Source organism: Lolium rigidum, chromosome 3 (assembly GCF_022539505.1).
Source record: "Lolium rigidum isolate FL_2022 chromosome 3, APGP_CSIRO_Lrig_0.1, whole genome shotgun sequence".
NCBI lineage: Eukaryota > Viridiplantae > Streptophyta > Magnoliopsida > Poales > Poaceae > Lolium > Lolium rigidum.
In genome coordinates this window covers 228,509,915-228,531,386 of record NC_061510.1, presented here as the reverse complement: position 1 = coordinate 228,531,386, position 21,472 = coordinate 228,509,915, and the positions used below count along the sequence as shown (strand labels likewise).

The following is a 21,472-nucleotide window of genomic DNA, read 5'->3' as shown; positions in this document are numbered from 1 at the left end:
TTTATTTGAAATTTGGGATGTTACATATACACTCATACCTATAAATGCAGACACACACACCCTACCTCTATGAGGACCTTCGAGAGACTGAATCCAAGAAACTAATCCGAAGGATCTTGAGATTGACGAAGTCACTACGGGCGTCTCGCTTTCAACGGGAACGTCGCCTCCCACTAGAAAATATTCCACATTTTAATGAGAGACCAAAGTACCAAACCTAAGGTTTAAACTCTGGTGGTTGGAGGTGTCACTGCCCTCCTAACCATCTAACCACATATTGGTTCTCAACGGTCACTAGTACGGTCTTGGCCGACCGTACATGTGACCATAGCACCTCAAAAATAGATTTATTCAACTTGTAGAGACATAAGGAAAATGAAAACAAAAATGTGGGCAACAAAAACAAGAAGTAAACTTACTTATTTAGAGAGAAACATACCTTTGACCAACATCTAACTTTATGAGGTGTTCCGGGGGTGACCGTTGTTATTATTATCCCTCTTCGAAGTTGGTATCGACCTTCCCCTAAGCTTTCAAAAGTATTGCACATGAAATACATTGAGGATCTTTCAGAACGTATCGTGCCTCGAGGGATGCATACTCAAACGGTCTCGATTTTTCTGTTATTCATGTTCCTACACTTGACTTCTCTCTACAATCCGCGAGTCAAACTCTTGTAATAGAAAAATCCAATGGAACAATATAGTCTTAACATCCTTTCTAGGTATTATATCCTTTAAGCCTTCATGGTCCATATGCAGTTTAACTTTTGATATCGAAATATAAGATATAAACTTGTCAGAACCAAAAAAATACAACTAAATGTTCTTTCACAACTATAGGTAATTCCTTTGAGCAACATTTGAATTTTTACTTGCAAAATGAATGATATTAAAAAATATCACCATCATATATTATCATATAACAACTCCTACTACATTATGGCTAGCTTCACTTAAAAGTTCAAAAGGCTTATCATATCTAGGTGTGGTTTTATATAGGGGCAGCAACAAGAGCTTGCACAAGATAATTAAAGGCTATCATGCATTCATCACTAAAATTAAAGCGAACTCCCTTTTGCAAAAGCTTAGTTAAAGGATTAGGGACTTTAGAGAATTTTTTAATGAATCGCTTATAGAAACATGCTTGGTAAAGTAAGCTTCCTATTCCCTTCACATTGCGAGGCGGCGGTAGCCATTCAATTGCTTATATTTTTGCTCTATCCACTTCTATCCCTCTTCCAGATACTTGATGTCCAAGAACTATACCTTCCTTAACCATGAAATGGCATTCCTAACAACAAGGTTAGTGTCTTGGCATTGCTGCACCACTTCATCAAGGTTATGGAGGCAATTATGAAAAGAGGTTCCATAGGCGTAGAACTCGTCGATGGACACTTCCATAATTTCATCTATGGCGTCAATGAAAATAGCAGTCACACACATCTTTAAAAAGTAGCGGGTGCATTACACAACCCAAATGGCATGCGACGATAAGCATACAAACCCAGGGGTGGGGCTAGGGGTGCGAGCCAGGGTCATGCCCCCCTAGTGATCCAAAATTTCTGAAACCCCGCAATGTATGTGAAGGGGGTGTGCATGTATTTAGAAAATTTACATTTACACCAACACCCAAGATCTATTATATGTAGTTGCAATAACGGGATTCAATTGATATGAACTCACCGAGTAAAGCAGAAGAGCTCGATGAAGATGATGATCCAAGAATCCTCCTAGCCGCAAGGAAATCTCCTACTTGGTTTAGTTCCGATGAAGAGGGGAGTCGCCTTGGGCTTGGGGCCTGGCCGGTTCCTTGATTGTTTTATAGGATAATTCCATATGTATGGCAATCTTGGAACACGCCCTATATTACCCCGAATCACTTACGGCAGGCTCGAAGTGACTCCGGAAGTTTCTCTCTCTTGTCATAAAATCTCCGGAAAAATTAGAAAAGCCATCGGAATTATTTCAAACATCCACTCTCAATAGCATACCATAAATATAATGCACACAACAGATTGCACAACGTTAAGCGTGTGACCGGGCATGTTCGGTATAGTGCAGTCATGAGTCCGAATACCTTCGGATCAATAACCAACGTTGGGAGCTAGACATCCACGTTGGCTCCTTTACATACTAGAAGTGTGGAACTTTGACGAACCTTCCATGTTGTTACATTCTATTCTCTTTGTTACAATGTATGTTGATAACCGGAGACGAGACTTTGGTATACGACCACTGTACCCGTTATCCTCGATCTGGTAGGAATGCTCCTTTTCTCGGTTGGTGTATATTGATGATGGCATGTGATCACTATTACAATGTGTTTGCGCAGACATGTTACTTAACAACATCACAATATTGAGAGGTCCAGTTCAAACTCAGAATCTATAAAGGGTAGAGGGTAATGATCTTTCCTATTTATAATGTTGTAGACTCTGAATATTTATAATGTTGTAGACTCTGAATATGAAACGCAGACAAACTTTTTCCCGGAACAAAACAAAAACACCATGAAACTACCAAAACAGTTCAAACTCAGACCGACATACAACTTGGAAAACCAAGCATCGCACGGGCAAGACAAGACACCAGCCCGGACCGGTCCCGTGCCGCCAACGCCTCCTGGTCGTGCACGGCAAAAACACACGCGACGCGAGCCGTCCGTGCGCGAATATTCCCGGACGGTACCCAGATCCGACGGCCCGCAGCGAACCGAACACTCGTCTGGACTCTTCTCGTATCCAGATCGGACATCTGTGTCGTCCACCAGAAATATTCCCAGAGATCGGACGGCCGAAAACGGATCACAGATATCCCCTGCCCGCTATAAGTACGGGGAGGCCGCCTCCGTCCCCAGACCCTCTCGCCGCCTGCCGCTACTCCCCGCAGACCCCAGAGCTCGCTAGGGTTTCGAGCCAAATCCTTTTTTTCCGGGGAGAAATCTCAAGCGGCGCCACCATGCTTCTCTACACCGACAAGATTTCCGGTTCGTCGTTCCGCCCCTCGCTGAATTCCCTCCCCCGCTTTCAGCTTCTGCTTTGTTCGAATCTGGCGGCGGCACGGCTAGATCTGATCTGTTGCGTAATTCGGCTTGTGCTAATTCTGACCCCCCGATGTGCTATGTATTTGTTATTGTTGGTTTGCTCGGCTGATTCGTGATTGGATGGATAGATCTGGTTTCGTTTTGGGGCTGAACTTGATTTCCGATTATCTAGTCTAGACTAGACGATTAACTCCGATGGGATGAAATTGACCGAATCTGTCGTTGTTCTGTCTGTTCCTGCAGGTGACGAGATGCTCTCCGACTCCTTCCCCTACAAGGAGCTCGAGAACGGCTTGCTCTGGGAAGTCGACGGCAAGGTATATTGTTTTGCTCCTACTGCTGTGCGTTTTGGTTGTTGTGTGTGTTGTCTGTAATTTAGATCATTAGACTAAATACTCGATCTGACTTGTTGTATACCGTATACTGTTAGACCGTCATGTTTGCTGTGTAGCTTATCGACTCGTCAAAGCATCATGATAGATAGTCCTTGCTGTGTTGATATGCTTGGACTAGTTGCCTTTTCATCCCAGGGTAGTAAATTGACTGATCTGTTGTGTACCATGTAAGCAGAAGGTTGCTTATTTGTTAGTTCAGATAGGGTGCACTTAATCAACCAAAAGAGTTCACTAGTTAGTTATACTACATAAAGTAGAATGGATGGCATCTATCTGTTTAGCAGCTGATGCAAGTTTTTGACATGAATATCTGGAACTAATGGTTGATTACACGTTGTGCATATATTTTTGCTGGTCAGATTATTAACGACATGATTTTGAATCCTTGTAGTGGGTTGTTAAAGGAGCTGTTGATGTTGACATTGGTGCCAACCCCTCTGCCGAGGGTGGTGGTGATGATGAGGGTACTGATGACCAGGCCGTGAAGGTTGTTGACATTGTCGACACCTTCCGTCTTCAGGTTAGTTGCCATCCTTGGTCTATCATCAAGTATGTACTGTACAGTATGCACCTTTTCATTGTGCTAAGCATGCATTACCTTCTGCAGGAGCAACCACCTTATGACAAGAAGCAGTTTGTGGCCTACATGAAGGGCTACATCAAGAGCATCAGTAAAACTCTTGAAGGGGAGGAGCTTGATTGTTTCATGAAGAACGTCCAGCCTGCCACCAAGTATCTTCTTGGGATGATCAAGGAGCTTCAGTTGTAAGTTATCTTTGCATTGTCTGCCACACTTCATATCTGTACTACATATGTAGCATGATCTTCAACTTCTAAAACACCCATTGTCAATCTAATCAGTATTCTACAAGTTCACATTCTGTGCTCTACGAATGAACCTTACTTTGCAGAACCTTTCTGCTGCATTGCATGTTTGGTCTGTCTGCTAAACCAATAAATCTCGTACAAATTTGATGTACTCCCTCTGTTCACTAGTATAGGACACTTTAGATATTTTAAAATGTACTATATACAAAGCAAAATGAATGAATCTACACTATAACTACACTAGATAAAAACTGAAATAAGTGAATCTATAGAAGTGCTAAATTGTCTTATTAAAGAGAACAGAGGTAGTAGGTCACAACCTTATTTTAATGTTTCATTTGAATTTATTTTATGATTCTCTCGGGTAGAATATTTTTTTCAACTTTGCAGCATTACTAATATTCACGGTACTCATGTTATGTGATGCTTGCAGCTTTGTGGGTGATAGCATGAATCTGGAAGCTGGCTTGGTGTTCGCCTACTACAAGGAAGGGGCCACCGACCCAACATTCCTCTACTTTGCGCATGGGCTGAAGGAGGTCAAGTGCTAAGCGCCTGGGCTGCTGCTCCGCTCCATATGTTAAATCTATTTTTGTTCTGGTCTGTGGTGTTAATTGACTTGCCAATGTTGGTATCAGTATCTATCAGTATCTATCAGATGTTGGGTTAAAACTTTGAGAAGATTGTGGTATTTGCTTCTGTAACGGGAACATGGAAATTAGTGTGGCATCATTGTTACTCTGTTTTTGTCGGACAACTCTCTATCCCAGTTTATACTTAGTAGAATCAAACTTTTTTTTTGCCTTACTCCTGTGAAACGAGCTACAGTAATTCTCTACCGTACATAGAGATGTACTTCCAGTCATTAAGTCAAAATTGAGACATCCTCTTTTTATGACTGACTCCACTTATTTCTGAGCTACTGGGAGTATATATGTTGCAAAAGGTGAACAGTCAAATTACACCAGATAGTGGATTTGCTACGGGTTTCATCTGAAAATGCTGTTTTACCGCATTTATTTTTGAATTAAGTGAAACTGACTGGAGTTTGCTTTTGGAACCTGAAACCCTCCTTGCAAGCTTGGTTTAAACTTTAAAGGGTTTGTTTGGTTGCTAGCCACAATTTGTTAAATAAAAGTGTAGTAACTAGCCATCAAAACGTGGCATAAAATATTAAAGCCAAACATTGGTAAATGACTATACTCTCTCCGTCCATAAATAAGTGTACATGCGGGTTTTTCAAGATAAATTATGAAGTGGAGTAAAATATATATTGGGAACATGCGTCTCTCCTCTTTAATTTTTTTACTCCAATGAGCTAAGTGCATGTAGAAAACAAGAAAAACATGTGCTCCATATTATTGGGTTTGTTTTCCGTACGATGAGGAAGAAGCAATTAAAGTGCTTTGAAAACATAGGTGTACACTCTTTTGTGGACATAGTTTAGAGCTAGATGTCCACTTATTTGTGGACGAATGGAATACATGCAAGCTAAGTGTGGTAAAAATTAAACACATGTTAGCTTTGCAAAACGTGCTCATAAATCTAACATCTCATAAATTTATACAACCTCCATTTTCAAGGAATAAGATGTTCTCGTTTTACGAGCTTTTTGTTTGATCAAGAATTACTTCAAATAGATAATAATTGTTTGTATGAAATTAGTATTATTAAAAAGTGCTTTTCAATACGAATCCAACGATACTATATATATATAATATAATTAAAATTTTGTTGCTTAATTTTTATGATCAAAGTTCGTCTTGAAATCCACGGCTTATTACTTAAAACAGTATAAGTTACTTCAAGCTCGAGCTCGAGTAGTGAACCAACTCCCAAGTGCTCCTTGAACGTGTCTGCCAAGTCGTCTATCAGAAATGTTGAGCTTGGCAGGCTGTTTTCCAAGAAATGACTGCCTATAATTTCGAGAAAAAATGTATTGCCGCTATGATATGTACATCTTAGTATTGTTATTAGTTTTTACAAGGCATATGGTCTAGTTTTGGATTTGGTGCGGGGCAGAAAATTCCTAAGAAACAACAACAGCATATATTACAACAACCACATCGCAAGGTCGCCACGGTGTTAAAACCCACTGTTTAAACAAAAGAATATTAATTACTTTCATTGATTCATGTATAATCATAAAAATATAACACCAATCAACACTGAAGGGTGGCACGGCGTTCCACCGCGCCCATCCCCACGCCCCGCGTGCTTGCGGCCATCCACTACAAGGAGGAACGCCGTGTTCACCTTTTGCCGCTATTATATACTCCCTCTATACCGGTTTACTAGGCTCTTAGTGAATTTGAAAAAATACTGAAAAATTAGGCTTAACTTGGCATTAAATTTTTCCCCTTAAATAGGAATATCACAAGTTCCCATGCTCCCTAGTCATGCGGTGGTGCCAATGCGTCCATGCATGCCGTTGTGGTTGGCCAAATCTACTTTCTTAAGGTTGCATGCAAGCTGTGAAGAGTAACCGGCGTGGACCTCCAAATAATCATTTACCTCTCCTAATTAATCGCTCCATTTCACGAGAGAATTAGTGCACCTTTCTCATTTTTTCTCTTCCAATCAGAGAGCTTCTTGGTCGCAGCGCTGGGCAGAGCGAGCCCAATAAACCGGTATGGAGGGAGTACCTCTTGCTATCGTTATTAGTTTTCGCAGGATATGGTCTAGTTTCGGATTTTGCGGTGGGCCAGAAAATACCTAAGAACAATCCTGATATCATGCAACTTTCGCTGACTCCGTGTTGTCTGTTTTGACATATTTTTTTTGGTATAGTTTTAGACACCGATTGATAATGATTTGTTAAACTAACATGTGCTAGTGCCACTAAACTGGAAAACCTGTTGTCTTGGGACCATATAAATTAGATCTGAAAGTAATGATAGAGCTGCAAGTAGAATATGTAATACATGCGGCAGCCATTATTTTAGTTTAGCTAGTGCTATGTTTGTCAATAAATATGCGTGGAACATTTTTCTTTATCTTAATTCTTAAATCTTAGTGGTTACTCGCTTTCTCTTTTCATTTGCATCTACTATTGCTTCATCAGTCGGTTAGTTCCGGAAACTAAAATCTGCCTCTGCAATTCATAGTTTGAAATTTGTGATAATTTATGAGAAGCCTACTTAGTTATGTACTACTTCATTAATATTATCTTGGGGTTTATACATGCTGTTATTGGGTGCTTACACAGTCAAACTCTGTAGACTGTAGGGAACTGACGGAGCTACATGATATAGGCACTTCAATTTGTCTTTTAGGGAGCTGCTCAGAGTTTGAACAAAGAATTAGTGCTTAATGCTCTTGTCTCTACCAGTAAATGGGTGTACATGTCTTTAGCAATGGGTGCAGATGTCTTCTCACACTAGCATAGGCGAACCCAACCATCCCTAAGCCCGGGCACGCGTCCAGGCTTCCGGTCGACGGTGCAGCCTATTTTGATAAAAAAAATTGATGAATATTTTAATGAAAATTTGACTGGGCTTATAGTGCGTCCATGTTTGATGAAAATCCTGTGTCCGCCACTGCACACCAGTAAATTGGAAGAAACTACCTTTGAGATGACTATGCATAGGAATGATCAACAAGGATTTGAACATATCATATTTATTTCCTTCTGTGTGTTGATGCATTCTGTTCTTTTCTGAATGATATGTTTTCTTTCATTGGTGTTGATTGAGGATCTTCCAACATATGCTGGGTTGAAGATGTTGTCGCATGGTGCTTCTACCCGAGGCATTTTTGCATTGATGGTTGGGTCGATCTGAGTATTCAAGAATACTTGTTAAAAACTAAGTATAACAGTATCCCGTCGATTGTTCCTCGTGAGCCGAGTGCTTTTAAATATACTACTATCATCAATGACTACTTTCAAATATTTTCCAGGGAACTTTTTCCTGCCGTACTTGATAGTTTGTGATTGATATGGTGTTTGAAGGTAGCAATGTACTCAGGAGGCAGGGACACGGCTCCCCTCGATACCACCAGTGGATGGCAAAGCCGCAAAGGCAGAGCGAAGTGGCAGTTCCGTTTGCTACTTTGCTCCCTCCTTGCAGCTTGCATCTGAATGTGATTTTGCTCCATCAGCCTCCGAAGACTATAATTTCAAGGTATGAAAGCGAAACCCCTGTCTCTGCCTTATGTCGATTGCCTTAATGATGTAGTATTGTTCTCTTTCTGTCGATGTAATTTGGTCCTTCTATGTTTCTTGGGCATACATGCTTCCAACACTCTCAGTTGTTGTGTGGCACGCATGTCGAAATTGATTTCCTTGTGAGCTAAAACATGACATAACTAATTGGAGTTGCACTAGCAGATTTTTTTTTATAAAGGAATTAGCTCTAGTGTGATCTTAGTTATCAACAAGTCTAATATCACAGCCAAGACAACGATTTGCATTGTTCTTCCACGCCAAAAGAACCTAAATGCAAATAGCATAAGTCCTTGAATTCAAAGCTAAGAGCTCGCACTTTGCAGCATCACATGACAACACTGCTAACATGATCTTCTGAAGCCAAACAAACAATCAATGACCCGGATGAAGTCACAGGTTAGCAGACACTGTCGCAATGTTCCAGAGAGTTCAGACCGTGAACATGCCATACGGCGATCTTCCTTTTTTTTCGATAAAGGGCGCTTCATTACTTAAAAGGTTTAAGCATTACACCCAGCCTCTGCATAACTAAGATGCACACAGCCGTTCAAAGTATCAAAAAGATCAAAACAAAGAAGTACAGAGTCGATAGAAAGATAAACGCTAGATAAACTGGCACAGCCTAAAAAGCCTGAATACGCCTATTATGCTGCCACCCATGTTGGGAAATAAACTTCTTCCCCGTGTTCTCCAATCGTGTAGACACCTCCGTACAAAGGTCGCGATCCTCCAAACGCTGGAGTGGCGACCATGAACGGAGCAAAGCCGTAGAGCGGTACACAACCTGCAAAAGAGAAGAATTCTTGTCATTAAAAACCTTGTCATTTCTACATAGCCAAAGCGACCATATAACTGCAATCGCACCCATCCTGATAAGCGTTTTATACCTAGTTTCAACCCCGTTTAGCCAGTTGCCGAAAATGTTTGCAACGCTACGGGGAGGGTATAGGGTAGAACCTATCTGAATGATTGACCATATAGACCTAGCAATTCTACAGCTGAAGAAGAGGTGTTTTATTGTCTCATTTTCATGACGAGAAAACACATTTCGTACAGCCATGCCAATTGCGTTTGGCAAGGTTATCTTTAGTGAGTATCACACCCCGACGAAGATACCATGCAAAGACTTTTGTTTTCAGAGGTATCTTCATCTTCCAGATGGATTTGTTATTAAAAACCGGTTGACTAGGTAAGATTAAAGCTTTATACATGGAACTAACCGAGAATTTACCATTCTTGGTAAGATTCCAACGAAATTCATCGGCCCCCTGAATCAGCTGGATTGAAGCTAACCGTTGTAGCAATTCATTCCATGAAGCCAGCCTGGGACCAATGAGATCACGCCTGAACGACATAGAGGGTGGAGAGGTTTCCATCACCTTCTGTAAGGTATCTCCTTTATGTCGAACAATATTGTACAAAGCGAGATATTGTTCTCGAAGAGTAGTTGCACCCAACCACCTATCCTCCCAGAACCTTATCTCAGACCCATTCCGAATGGAGAATGAACCGAATGGGAAAAAGTGCTTTTTTGTGGCCATGATGCCAGCCCAAAAATGCGAATCACCAGGTTTCCATAAAACCTGAGATATTGCTTTGGAGCCCACATACTTTTTCCGCAATAGTTGTTGCCACCGACCATCCTCAGTTGATAACCTGGCCAGCCATTTTCCAAGCAAGGCCCTGTTTTTAACTTCAAGATCATGAACTCCAAGCCCACCTCGATCCTTTGGTCGGCAGACAACACTCCATTTGGTTAACCGGTATTTTTTCTTTTCATTATCCCCTTGCCAAAAGAATCTTGATCGGAAATAATCCAACCTTTGCAAGACTCCTTTGGGCAATTGGAAGAAAGAAATCATATACAGTACCATATTTGTCAGTACTGAATTTATGAGAACCAATCTTCCTCCAAGGGATAATAATTTACCTTTCCAACTACTCAGGCGTTTCTGGAGTCTTTCCTCCACAATTTTCCATTCGGCTACCGTGAGCCTCCGATAATGAATCGGAATGCCCAGATAGCTAATTGGAAAACTCCCGAGGCCACATCCGAATAGCTCGACATATTGGTTGGCATCGTCTTTAGCCTCACCGAAACAGAATAATTCACTTTTATGGAAATTTATCTTTAGACCGGACAACTGCTCGAAAGCTGAAAGAATTAACTTCAGATTCATTGCCTTGTCCAAATCATGATCCATAAATAAAATTGTATCATCGGCATATTGAAGGATAGATAAGCCCCCATCCACCAAATGGGGAACTACACCTTCAATCTGGCCATCAACTTTAGCCCTCTCGATTATAATAGCTAGCATATCCGCCACAATATTAAATAATATTGGAGATAGGGGATCGCCTTGCCTCAACCCTTTTTTTGTCTGGAAGTATCTACCAATGTCATCATTGACTTTGATTGCAACACTTCCTCCAAAAACAAAGTTATTAATCAGAGCACGCCACTCATCAGAAAAGCCTTTCATCCTGAGTGTTTGTTGAAGAAAGGACCATTTAACCTTATCATAGGCTTTCTCAAAGTCAATTTTGAGTATTACTACATTCAACTTTTTACGGTGCATCTCATGAATTGTTTCATGCAAAGTGACAACACCATCTAGGATGTATCTACCTTGCATAAAAGCAGTCTGAGATGGAAGCACCACATGATCAGCCACCGAAGTCAGTCTAATAGTCGTAACTTTGGTAAAAATCTTGAAGCAAACATGTAGAAGACAAATTGGTCTAAACTGCTGAATCCGTTCCGCGTCAATCACTTTTGGTAAAAGAGTGATCTCACCAAAATTGATACGGAATAGATCTAGTTGACCCAAATGAAGTTCACTAAAGAGATCCATTAAATCTACCTTAATAATATCCCAGAAGCTTTGATAGAATTCCGTAGGAAAGCCATCCGGTCCTGGTGCCTTATTGTGTTCCATTTGGAAAACCGCTTTCCTAATTTCTTCCTCGGAGTAAGGAGAAGTCAGAAGCGCATTTTCCTGTGGAGACACTTGAGGTATATCATCAATCCTGGAGTCGTCTATAGAAATATCAGATTCCTCGTTGGCACCGAACATGCCCTTATAATACGAAGTAATATAGGACTTTAGCTGTTCATGACCTTCAATCACGCCCTCTTCCTGGACTAGAGAGTGAATGATTTTCTTTCTGTATCTGCCATTGGCTACACTATGAAAGTATCTCGTATTCGAATCTCCTTCCAACAAAAATACGGCGATCTTCCTAGGCACAGCAACGTTTACAATCTTGCAAGGTATCCACAGTGGCTTGAGCGACGATTTCTTTTATATTTCCGTTCATATATACAACTGAATATAAAAGAAACCGCGGCCCATCATCTTATACATTTCATTTCACAAGGCATAGCACAGTTAGCAAAAAGCAGAAGGCATAGCACAAATAAGGTTGAAACTGAAATAACAAAGCCGTGATCACTGGCAGGAAAAGGGATGAGTTTACAACTCGCCAGCCTTCCAAACGCTGCTACAAGTACTTGCAAGTTAGAGGGTTGATCAGCGTCGTACAACAAGTCATCCAGACTACATGGCGAGGTAGATACTGGCTGTCCATAAGTCTGTAAAACTAGGAGTAATCGTAGAGGGAGATGCTCTTGTCGTCCGAGGCGCTCGCGAGCCGTCCCGCACGGACTCCTTCCCCTCCCGGCGGCCGGAACGCAACAGCCCAGACCTGGTCGGAGTGGTTGCTCATCGTCTGCACTGACGCCCTCGCATTGATGTCCCAGAGCCGTACGGTGCGGTCGCTGGAGCCCGTCGCCACCGCCATGCCATCCGGGCTCACGTCGATGCTCAGCACCCAGCTCGCGTGCCCAGACATGGCCCCGATGAGGCCCTTCTCCTTGGCGTCGTATATGTGGATATGGGAGTCGTCGCAGCCGGTGAAGAGCACATGAGGATCCACCGGGGAGAACACCATGGACCTCACTGGCATGTGGTGGCCCTCCAGATGGTGGAGAAACTTCATACGGACCGCGTCGTACACGGCTATTGTGCCATCCATGGATCCACATGCTAAGAGCTTGCCGTCTGGGCTCCACGCAACTGAAAGAACAAACTTGCCGCTGCCAGTCTTATCAGGGCGAGCTCCCTCTGGGCGTGGAACAGGAAGGCTGGCAATAGGCTGCCACTTCTCCGTGTCCCAGAGTTTCACTGATCCACTGCCACCACCAGCTGCAGCCAGAGCAACACCCTGAGAAAGAACAAATTTGATTGATCTGTTAATAACCGGACCTGAGCAACGAGCATCCAAATAACGTGATTCCTTAATAAAGCAGGATAACTCATTCACAGTTTTCCTTCATATGTGCCACCTTATTGGTTATTACAGTACAATATTACATTGGTTGTCAAGGTTTCAAACAATCATGTCAAAACCAAAAAGACTGCACATGGAACAAAATCAGGTGAAACTAGTTTTTGACCTTGCAAGCTTTGCACCAGGTATGACTGATTAAATACGCTTGGTCGAAACATATTTCCTCCGTCCCAAAATAAGTGACTCAACTTTGGCTAGATAAGGATGCATCTAGACGCATTTCAACTATAAATACATCCGTATCTAGAAAAATTTGAGTCACTTATTTTGAGACGGAGGGAGTATTAAAATTTGATCCCTAACAGCAAGGCACACTCACAAATCATGGAACAACAATCATTTACAGTTACCAGCTATATGCCGCCTTTGCAATTTCCAATGAGGAATAGGTGAACAGCATAAGAAAATAATGTTATGTCACAAAATCCAGTATTGATCTTGAAAGTAACCATCAAGAAGGCAATAGGCACAGAGCCAAGGACAGACTGTTTGGCACATAAATTTTGTAGCAATACTTGCATACCGTCCAAATGCTGTACATTAGTATTGGTTAACCAGTTTAATGAGGCCCCAGCTTATAATAATGAAATATGAACTCTATCCACCAGTAATTTAAACGAACAGTTATCTGCAATATTCATTCAGGACCTTAATTTACTCCAGAAAGAAAGCACAAAACATAATCTTCAGAGTGTAGAAAATATAAGCTAATAGGTTGAATTAAAAAATGCACACGCTTGACAACAAACAACAATGGTCTATAATCAGACTCAAAATAGCTTTTCTCACTTGTAAATTTACTGCAGTGTTAGTACATAAAACAAATAGCAAGGATAACGTGCCGTAAAATGCAGGCCAGTGCACCTCACTAAACAAGTTCACACTTGCTTGTTTTCAGGTACCGTTGTAAAAGAACTAGTCTTGTCCCTTTCTCAATTTCACCATGAAATGCACTCTAACAGCATTTGACAAAAGCCCACAAATTACTTCAATTTCACTTACCAATTAGATTAGTAGAAAAGCAAGGAAACCAAGGCAGTGCTTTGATTGTATTCTGTGCTAGAATCAGGCAAAACTACCAAAGCATCTTACTGAAGAAAGCACACCTTTCAAGCATCTCCCAGTCGAGCCTACTCAACGGCAACTTACGAGTAGAGAGGTCACGCAGGAACACACGAAGTCAGCGCCTTACCTTAGGGTGGAACTGGACGCCCCAGACCTCGGAGGGCGGGGCATCGAGAGTGGCGACTGAAGCTCCGGAGTCGACATCGAAGACGCGGATGTAGCTGTCGAGGGAGACCGCGGCGGCTATGACCCCGGCCGGGTGCGCCGCGAGGGAGAGCACCCCGAGCGCGTGGCCCCGCGCCGGCGGCGACGCGGCGGCGAGGTCGTCGGGGCGCCAGGCGCGGACGGTCTCGTCGAGCGCGCCGGTGAGGAGCAGCGCCGTGGGGCGGTGGTCGGCAGCGGGGACCCACGCCGCCGCCCAGATCGACTCCTCGTGAGCCCCGTCCACCGACTTGAGACCGGCGAGCTTCATTCTCCCTTCTCTCTTGCTCTGCGACGAACGAAACCCTAGGCGTTTGATCTGGTTGGTGAGGGCCTATGGTAGGGGAGGGGTTCGTGGATTTTGGAAGAGGTTTAATAATAAAAAAAGAGGAAATCTCACGGAATGGCTGGGCCGTATTTTTTTTGAGGGGAGTGTATGGGCCGTGTTAATTGTATTGGATCCAGACCCACCACCTTGCAAAGCCTTCTCTCTGGGACCGCTCTCGGCCGGGGGATGCTGTACACCGAGGTCGGCCTGTACGGGGCACCGCACACCCCACCGACCAGGTCGGTTGGTTGGGCCGCGGCCCATTAAGAGTAGGTAATTTTTTTTATTGTTTCTGTTCTGTTATTTTTTTTCAATATATAACTTTAAAAAAAATCGGAGAACAAAATTTCAAAATCTGTTCAGATTCAAAATTTTCGAAATTTGAAAAATATTCAGATTTTGATTTTTTTTTCGAAATTTAAACATTTTCGGATATGGACATAATTTAAATTTGAACATTTTTTAAAATTTGTAAAATTTATTTTTTCCAAACATTAAAATTCTTATGAACATTTTTCAAATTAGAACACTTTATATATTTGAACGGATTTCAAATTTGAACGCTTTTATAATTTGAACATATTTTCTATTTGAACGGTTTTAAAATTTTGAACTATTTTCAAATTTGAATATTTTCTGAATTTAAACTATTTTCAAATCTGAACAAAAATAAAAATAAATAGAAAAGAAACAAAACAAAAAAAGAAAAACAAACAAAAAAGAAACAGAAAATAAAAAAAGGAAAAGAAAAGAAAAGAAAAAATAAAAAGAAAAAATAAAAAAAAGAAACAGAAAACAGAAAAAAGAGGCGAACTAGGCCGACCAGGCCGGCCCATACCGCGCGCGGGGGGTGTGCGGCGCGCGGTAGCGGCCGACCTGGTCGGTTTATAGGATTTGCCCTCTCAGCCCCCATCTGTTATCCTCTCCTCTTCAGCGTTGGCCAGCTTCAAGACGGGCGACATACCCCTTCTTGTACATTTGTAGTGGCGCAGGGCTTGAGTTTGGCGCGATACCAATAGATTGGAGTGCTTGCCGGTGCATACTAGCTTCATCCGACAACTCTTGGTAATGTTTATCTTCTTCATGGTGCTCCCATGATCGGAAGTAGAGGTGGAGACCGTAAACATCTAAGACATCTACTATCCTCTAGTTTGGATCTGGAGGCTTGGGGGCGTGTAGATGGCTTGGATTGGAGTCTCGTTCTTTCTTTTTCAGCCATCAGGGAGAGATGTGGCGCTGACGTATGTTGATATGCATGACGGGGTGATCGTGTTGTGTTCTTATGGCGTTCCGCAACAGAGGACTCGCAACGACAACTTTCCTCTTGCCTCCGCTTCTTATGGTCGGTAGGCGGCCCTCCCCAACCATGTTCTAGTGGCTGCTCAACCTCCTGCCTGCATGCCATCGTGGAGGCCTCAACTCCGGCCGAAGAATCCATAGAGGTGCTTCCCGAAGTGGCTCGTCCCCGGCGATGGCACTACTGCTCCAGCTATTGAGTTTGTCCCGCTGCGGCGGAGAAGGGTCCGAAGAGAGTTGATTGCGTTTTCCATTTTCATTTTGGGGTACTTGGTGTAAAAGTGAAGGTCATGTTTGTAATTTCCTTTTCTTATTGGACCTTTCTGTAAATTAAAATCCCAACTCTCTGATATAAGTAGCTCTGGGTCCTTCGGACCAACCCTTATTCATTTTTTATTGGGTCTAGTGGTATACAATATGTAGATCTGGCCCTCATGATGATTTTATCATTTAAGAAGTTATTATAAACAGAAAATGGTGCCAAGAGGCCACAGAACTACTGATTAACACAGGAGAGCAGCTGACCTTGCTTTTCATAGTTCTGGTGAAGGCATTTCAATTTTTTATTATTTTTCACATGCATCCCATCCTAATCCCAACATTGCCCGTGTTCTCATGGTTTGATCCCACCTAGCCTACCCCCCAGCCCCCATGTCTGCATCATCACCACTGCCGCAATGGGCAACTCTATGACGAGGTCTTTGCCTTAGCCACAAGTGCTTCATCAATGTCTCTGAGGGTTGCGTCCTACAAATGCTCGTTCATCTTCATCATACCTCAGGTCGATTTTCTTGGTTTGGACAATGCCTTAGATGGTGGTGGTCGATTCCCTTACCCTGGATGATGGCAACATAACGATCCTAGGCTGCGCATGTAGATGACATGAATGGCCGCATGGGATGAAATGTGGGACTTCTCTTCCACGCCCACGCATTGCTCCAAGTCATGTCACATCTTGACCTATACGGGCCTCGGGTGAGCACTCTCACTATAGCCTTGAAAAGCTCTGGTGCCAACCCAAGTGGTGACACGAGGTACATCCGGCTATCCACCATGTCTATATGGTTGTCATTTTCTTGTGACCAGGCATCCCGTAGGTACTGCTTTGTATGCCCCCACATCCTCATTTTTTCTCTTCTATAGTTACATGACATTTCTAACCACTTTCCCCATCGTGGTCCATGCCACCTTTTCCGCTGCAACAGGCTAGTTTGGGTTGGCACCAAACATGTGAAAATGGTCACCTTCTTGGTTTTGCATGCCAACTCTTCACATTGCTTCTTGGTTGCCCACTGCGTCTATAGGTTGCCTCTTGTTGCTAGGTGCCCACAACTCTCCAAGCATTATATTGGCTTGATATCAAAAATGAATTAACCAAAACAATCACATGAGGAATGAAATAACACTGGCTTAACTACATGTAGTATAGCCATTAGCTGGATAACAAAAAAGAATTAATGGCAACCACAAGAGGAATGGAATAACATGGTCTTAACTACATGTGTAGCTCGATACCAAAAAAATTGAGTTAACCAAAGACCACAAGAGGAATGAAATAACATTGGCTTAACTACATGCGGTATAGTACGTCATTAGCTGGATAACAAAATCGAATCAACCAAACAGCCAGAAAAGGAATGTAATAACATGGGCGTAATTACATGCGGTATAGCCATTAGCATGGATTACAAAAATGAATTGAGCAAAGAACCACAAGAAGAATGAAATAACACGGGCTTACGTACATGTGGACATGTGGTATATATAGTCATTAGCTGGATAATAATGAAAATGAATTAACCAAATAATCACAATAGATGAAATGACCTGGACGTATCTATTGTCATTAGCTGGATAACGAAAAACTTTAGCTAGATCCTTAATTTTCACATGGGGTGAATTGCAAGGAACGCCTATATAACTACGCCAACCTACGCACATTCAGTTCCAAGAATTGCCCACGGCGCAGAGTACCAGAGAGAGAGACTGCAAGAAGAGTAAGCTCGCAGATAGCGATCGGTCATGGACACGAGGCGTGCCGCTCTCTGCTTTCTCCTAGCACTCGTGATCTTGCACGCAAACCCTACATCTATTGCGGCGGGTGACGATGGTTCGTGTTCCGATCCTTGCCGGATCCCATTTCACTGTGTTCTTTTCTTTTCTCAATTTGATTTATTGACTCTTCTATGTTGCTGTGTTCATTCGCCAGGCAAGCCAGAGGTGTGCAAGTACAGGCAACCGGTGGTACCGTTCTGCAAAGACTGGAGCTGCAAGGCGGAGTGCTGGATCGAGGCGAAATTGTTCCTTGCCCGGGTACAGGAACACAGGTGCATCAAGGGCGGCTTACTGGGAGTGTGCTACTGCCTCTTCTGCGGGAAGCACTTGGCGCTCGACTAAAACATCCACTCCCACGGGACAGAGCTATTTGCTGTCCAGGAGGCAGGAGAAACCCATAATTCATGGTCTTAAAAATTAGGCCAAGTTCGTCCTCGGTTTCTTAATTATAAGGTGGTGGTACCGTGGTCGTACTAATGCATGGTTGAAAATTATATGTATATTGGGAGAATAAATTATGTTTTCTCTGCTTCCTTGCTACTAGTGTGCACTTTCTTGCTTCAATTGATAGTAGAGTATGAACCTTTACAACATGACCATCCCTGCCCAACATGCCAGTGACAAAGGCAGGATTTTGAATCTGGTTTGAGCAGATTTTGGGACCTACCAACTTCTCTTATATTTTGGGAATTATTTTGCAAATATCTCGCTTAAATTTCATCAAATTGAAACAATATTTGACCAAATATGGGTTTCATTTGAATTTGTCCAAGTCTAGTGCAAAAATTTGGTGAATATATATTTCAGAACCCACCTTAATTACCAAAGGTGCTCCCCTTTATTTGAATACTCACCTACGGCCTTGATTGTTACTACTTTTGCAACACATTTTCCATTTACAGAACGATCTGAAGTTTTGTTGAAATTTCGTTGAAATATTAATCCATATACATGCTACTCACAAATTTATAGATGTGGCTAGTTTAGTAGACTCACGATTGATGCATCCAACAGTCCACAAGACCACAATAACAATAGATGTGCTGATTACACTGTCTCGCTCATTGCCACAAGACAATTATTCCTTCCTGCCCAAAATATGTTGTGTATAACGTTTAGTCAAAGTCAAAATTTATAAAATGTTACCAACTGTATAACAAAAATAAGTTGTGCATAACTTTTAGTCAAAGTAAAACTTTGTATTATTAACCGGGAATAAAGGTACTCCAGCCCGGGCTCTCCAACGTCCCCACGTGGAGGACCTTAGTCCTGGTTTATAATGCAACCGACATTAAGGGGGGGGGGGGGGCTCTAGTCCCGCATTGACAGTCCCGGATGGCCAACCGGAACTAAATGTCAAACTTTAACTTTAACTAAAAGTTATACAACCGGGACTAAATGGGAGGGCTCTAGTCCCGCATTGACAGTCCTGGATGGCCAACTAGGACTAAAGGCCACCCCGAACCGGGACAAAATGCTTGTTCTCTATTAGTGACATGTGTTATATGAGATGCATACAACATAAAAAAATTCATCATGATACTAATAAAACTAGTTTGTTATTACAGAAGTTGATACGTTTTGCTACTCCACACTATATGCAACATAATTTGGGAAGGAGTAAGTACACCAATGTTCAATTTTAACCAGCGAAAGAAAAACCTAGTTTTTGCCACTAAGAACGCCCCATGGCCATAGACATGAGGCACTAATATCAACATGATACTTAATGAGATTTCTAGGGGTTTGGGTATGGTGTGTCTATTGGTGTATAGGTTCATTTGTGCACTTCACAACATGATTGGGGATGCCGGTTTTAAAGAATAATATGGTTGTTCCTATGACTCCAATCTATAAAAAAAAATACTACGTCTTCAAAGCGGCTTTGCTCTAGGTCTCCTGGTACGTCGAATCCTCTTGTTTTTTGAAGTAGCCATAGGTACCTTCAAATCTTCAAGTTTTTGATTCTTCAATGTATATCCTTTTTCATCTGTGGTGTTTATTTATGTGCACTAGAACACCCAATGAAAGGTAGTGTCTGGTCCTTCATCTTCATCTTTGATGCAGTAGATAGTCCTCAAGGGCATTCTGTTGAGTTCTTGCATTGGCAAGAAGATACGCCTTGATTCATTCGTTGATTGTTGTCTTTATCTCCATCTTCACAACAAATAGATCGCAATAACTGAAGTTGCTTGCTCATCAAGCATATATATGTGTCTTGTGATCTTTTCTGATTGTTGTCGAGCACTATTGAGTTGCTTGTGCTTCAAGCTATTGGTTGCGCTTCTGAATTCTTCATGTGTTGTTCTTGAACATTGTTATGGCTGGATTTGTCTTAAGCATATATATGTGCTTTAGGTTTCTACACTTAGTGTTGTCTTAAGCGTTGATTGAGGCCAACAAGTGAAGGTCCCCGCAAGTGTTGGTTGAAGCGTTTGAAGCAATCATATCATTGCACTTGTGAATTTCTCGTGTTCTGTTGTCCTTTAGCTGATCGTTATTACAACAAAAATAATTCAAAGGCTCTAGTTAATTGCTTGTTCATCAAACTGATGGGTGCGCCTTGAATGCTTCATATGTTGTTTTCTTCAATGATGTTATCTCTATAGCGAGTGGTTCCCACAAATTCTAATTAATTTACTTGAAGCAAGCGAATGTTTGCACTTGTGAGTACCTTAATAGTTGTTGTCTTTTAGTGATAAACCTTACAGCAGATAGACCTCAAGATCATTAGTTGATTCTTGCATCAAGGCAAGTGATTAACCCCTTAAGTTCTGTAACATCCCAGAACTTAGGACAAACGAGGGGCAGATTTAGTAAAGGGTTGTGCATTGCATCGCAAAACGGGGGAAATTTTCGCGCTTAATTGCATAAAATCTAAGAGGGGTCGAGGTTTCTCTCTCGTTGCTATTAGGGTTAGAGTAATGAGAGTGCTATGAATTTTGACATGACCTCTTTTGAAATTAGGGTTTTGGAGAGGAGTTTGAATTGGCATTTGAATTTGAATTTCAAACATATATGAATATAAGTAAACAATAATTCAAATGAATTCATAATTCATAACTCAAACCAATCTAACATTTATACAACATATTCCATAAATGAATTATAAATATTACAAATAGCTCCTAAGGAAAATTTGAGATTTATTGATTAATCACACATATTACATTGTCATTACACAATTCATTGATATTGCAATAAATAGGATCAAATACAAACCAGAATTAAGTAAATAAAAATAAAGATTACAACATGGATTATTTTCCTAGACTAAGTCTTCTAAAAATATTCATTTGATCTTCTCCATTCTTGATAACTTGAAACCTACAACATATACAAGGAAAAGAACCAGATTTGTCCAATAACAAGTGGCAATGCCACTTGGACAGTGAAAATAATGAGAAATGGCAAGATAAGCTCTGGCTGGGGGGTCAAGTCCCAACCAAAGCCAAAGTTTGGCCACATATCTTTTCTCCATGACACACACCATGGTGAACCCAGGGGAGGACACCACAGCAAACAACCAAGTGTGTGCTGTCGACCAAACACAGCAACCAGTGATTCTATAAGTAGCACAGTAACAAGTAGATAGGGATGAACTTCCCAGGAACATCGGCCTCACATTCATCTAGTTCATCCATCCCAACCAAACTAAGCTAAGAAGTGAATCATTGTGACATAAGTCAAGAACATCCAGGAGCTAGGAGTGAAGGGCCAGTTGATCAAATCAAC

The 21,472-nt window shown here is 41.8% G+C and overlaps 2 protein-coding genes across 2 annotated transcripts; one reads left to right on the top strand and one right to left on the bottom strand.

Annotated features, from left to right (window-relative positions):
- The first annotated feature begins 2,849 nt into the window (after positions 1 to 2,849).
- On the top strand, positions 2,850 to 5,025 carry LOC124703093 (translationally-controlled tumor protein homolog). Its single transcript, XM_047235299.1, has 5 exons — positions 2,850 to 2,988; positions 3,289 to 3,362; positions 3,832 to 3,960; positions 4,048 to 4,205; positions 4,702 to 5,025. The coding sequence occupies exons 1-5, from the start codon at positions 2,961 to 2,963 to the stop codon at positions 4,817 to 4,819; spliced, it is 507 nt and encodes a 168-aa protein (XP_047091255.1). The 5' UTR covers positions 2,850 to 2,960; the 3' UTR covers positions 4,820 to 5,025.
- Positions 5,026 to 11,865: 6,840 nt separating this feature from the next.
- On the bottom strand, positions 11,866 to 14,385 carry LOC124699056 (WD repeat-containing protein VIP3-like). The gene is made up of 2 exons (XM_047231430.1): positions 13,985 to 14,385; positions 11,866 to 12,666 (listed from the first exon to the last, which is right to left on the bottom strand). Exons 1-2 carry the CDS (start codon positions 14,327 to 14,329, stop codon positions 12,043 to 12,045), a joined length of 969 nt encoding a protein of 322 aa, XP_047087386.1. The 5' UTR covers positions 14,330 to 14,385; the 3' UTR covers positions 11,866 to 12,042.
- Positions 14,386 to 21,472: the final 7,087 nt, after the last annotated feature.

Coding starts and splice junctions, on each gene's coding strand:
- LOC124699056 (XM_047231430.1), bottom strand. CDS start 14,329: ATGAAGCTCGCCGGTCTCAAGTCGGTGGACGGGGCTCACGAGGAGTCG. Junction 12,667..13,984: donor GCGTCCAGTTCCACCCTAAG/GTAAGGCGCTGA, acceptor GTTCTTTCTCAG/GGTGTTGCTCTGGCTGCAGC.
- LOC124703093 (XM_047235299.1), top strand. CDS start 2,961: ATGCTTCTCTACACCGACAAGATTTCCG. Junction 3,363..3,831: donor TCTGGGAAGTCGACGGCAAG/GTATATTGTTTT, acceptor GAATCCTTGTAG/TGGGTTGTTAAAGGAGCTGT. Junction 4,206..4,701: donor ATGATCAAGGAGCTTCAGTT/GTAAGTTATCTT, acceptor TGATGCTTGCAG/CTTTGTGGGTGATAGCATGA.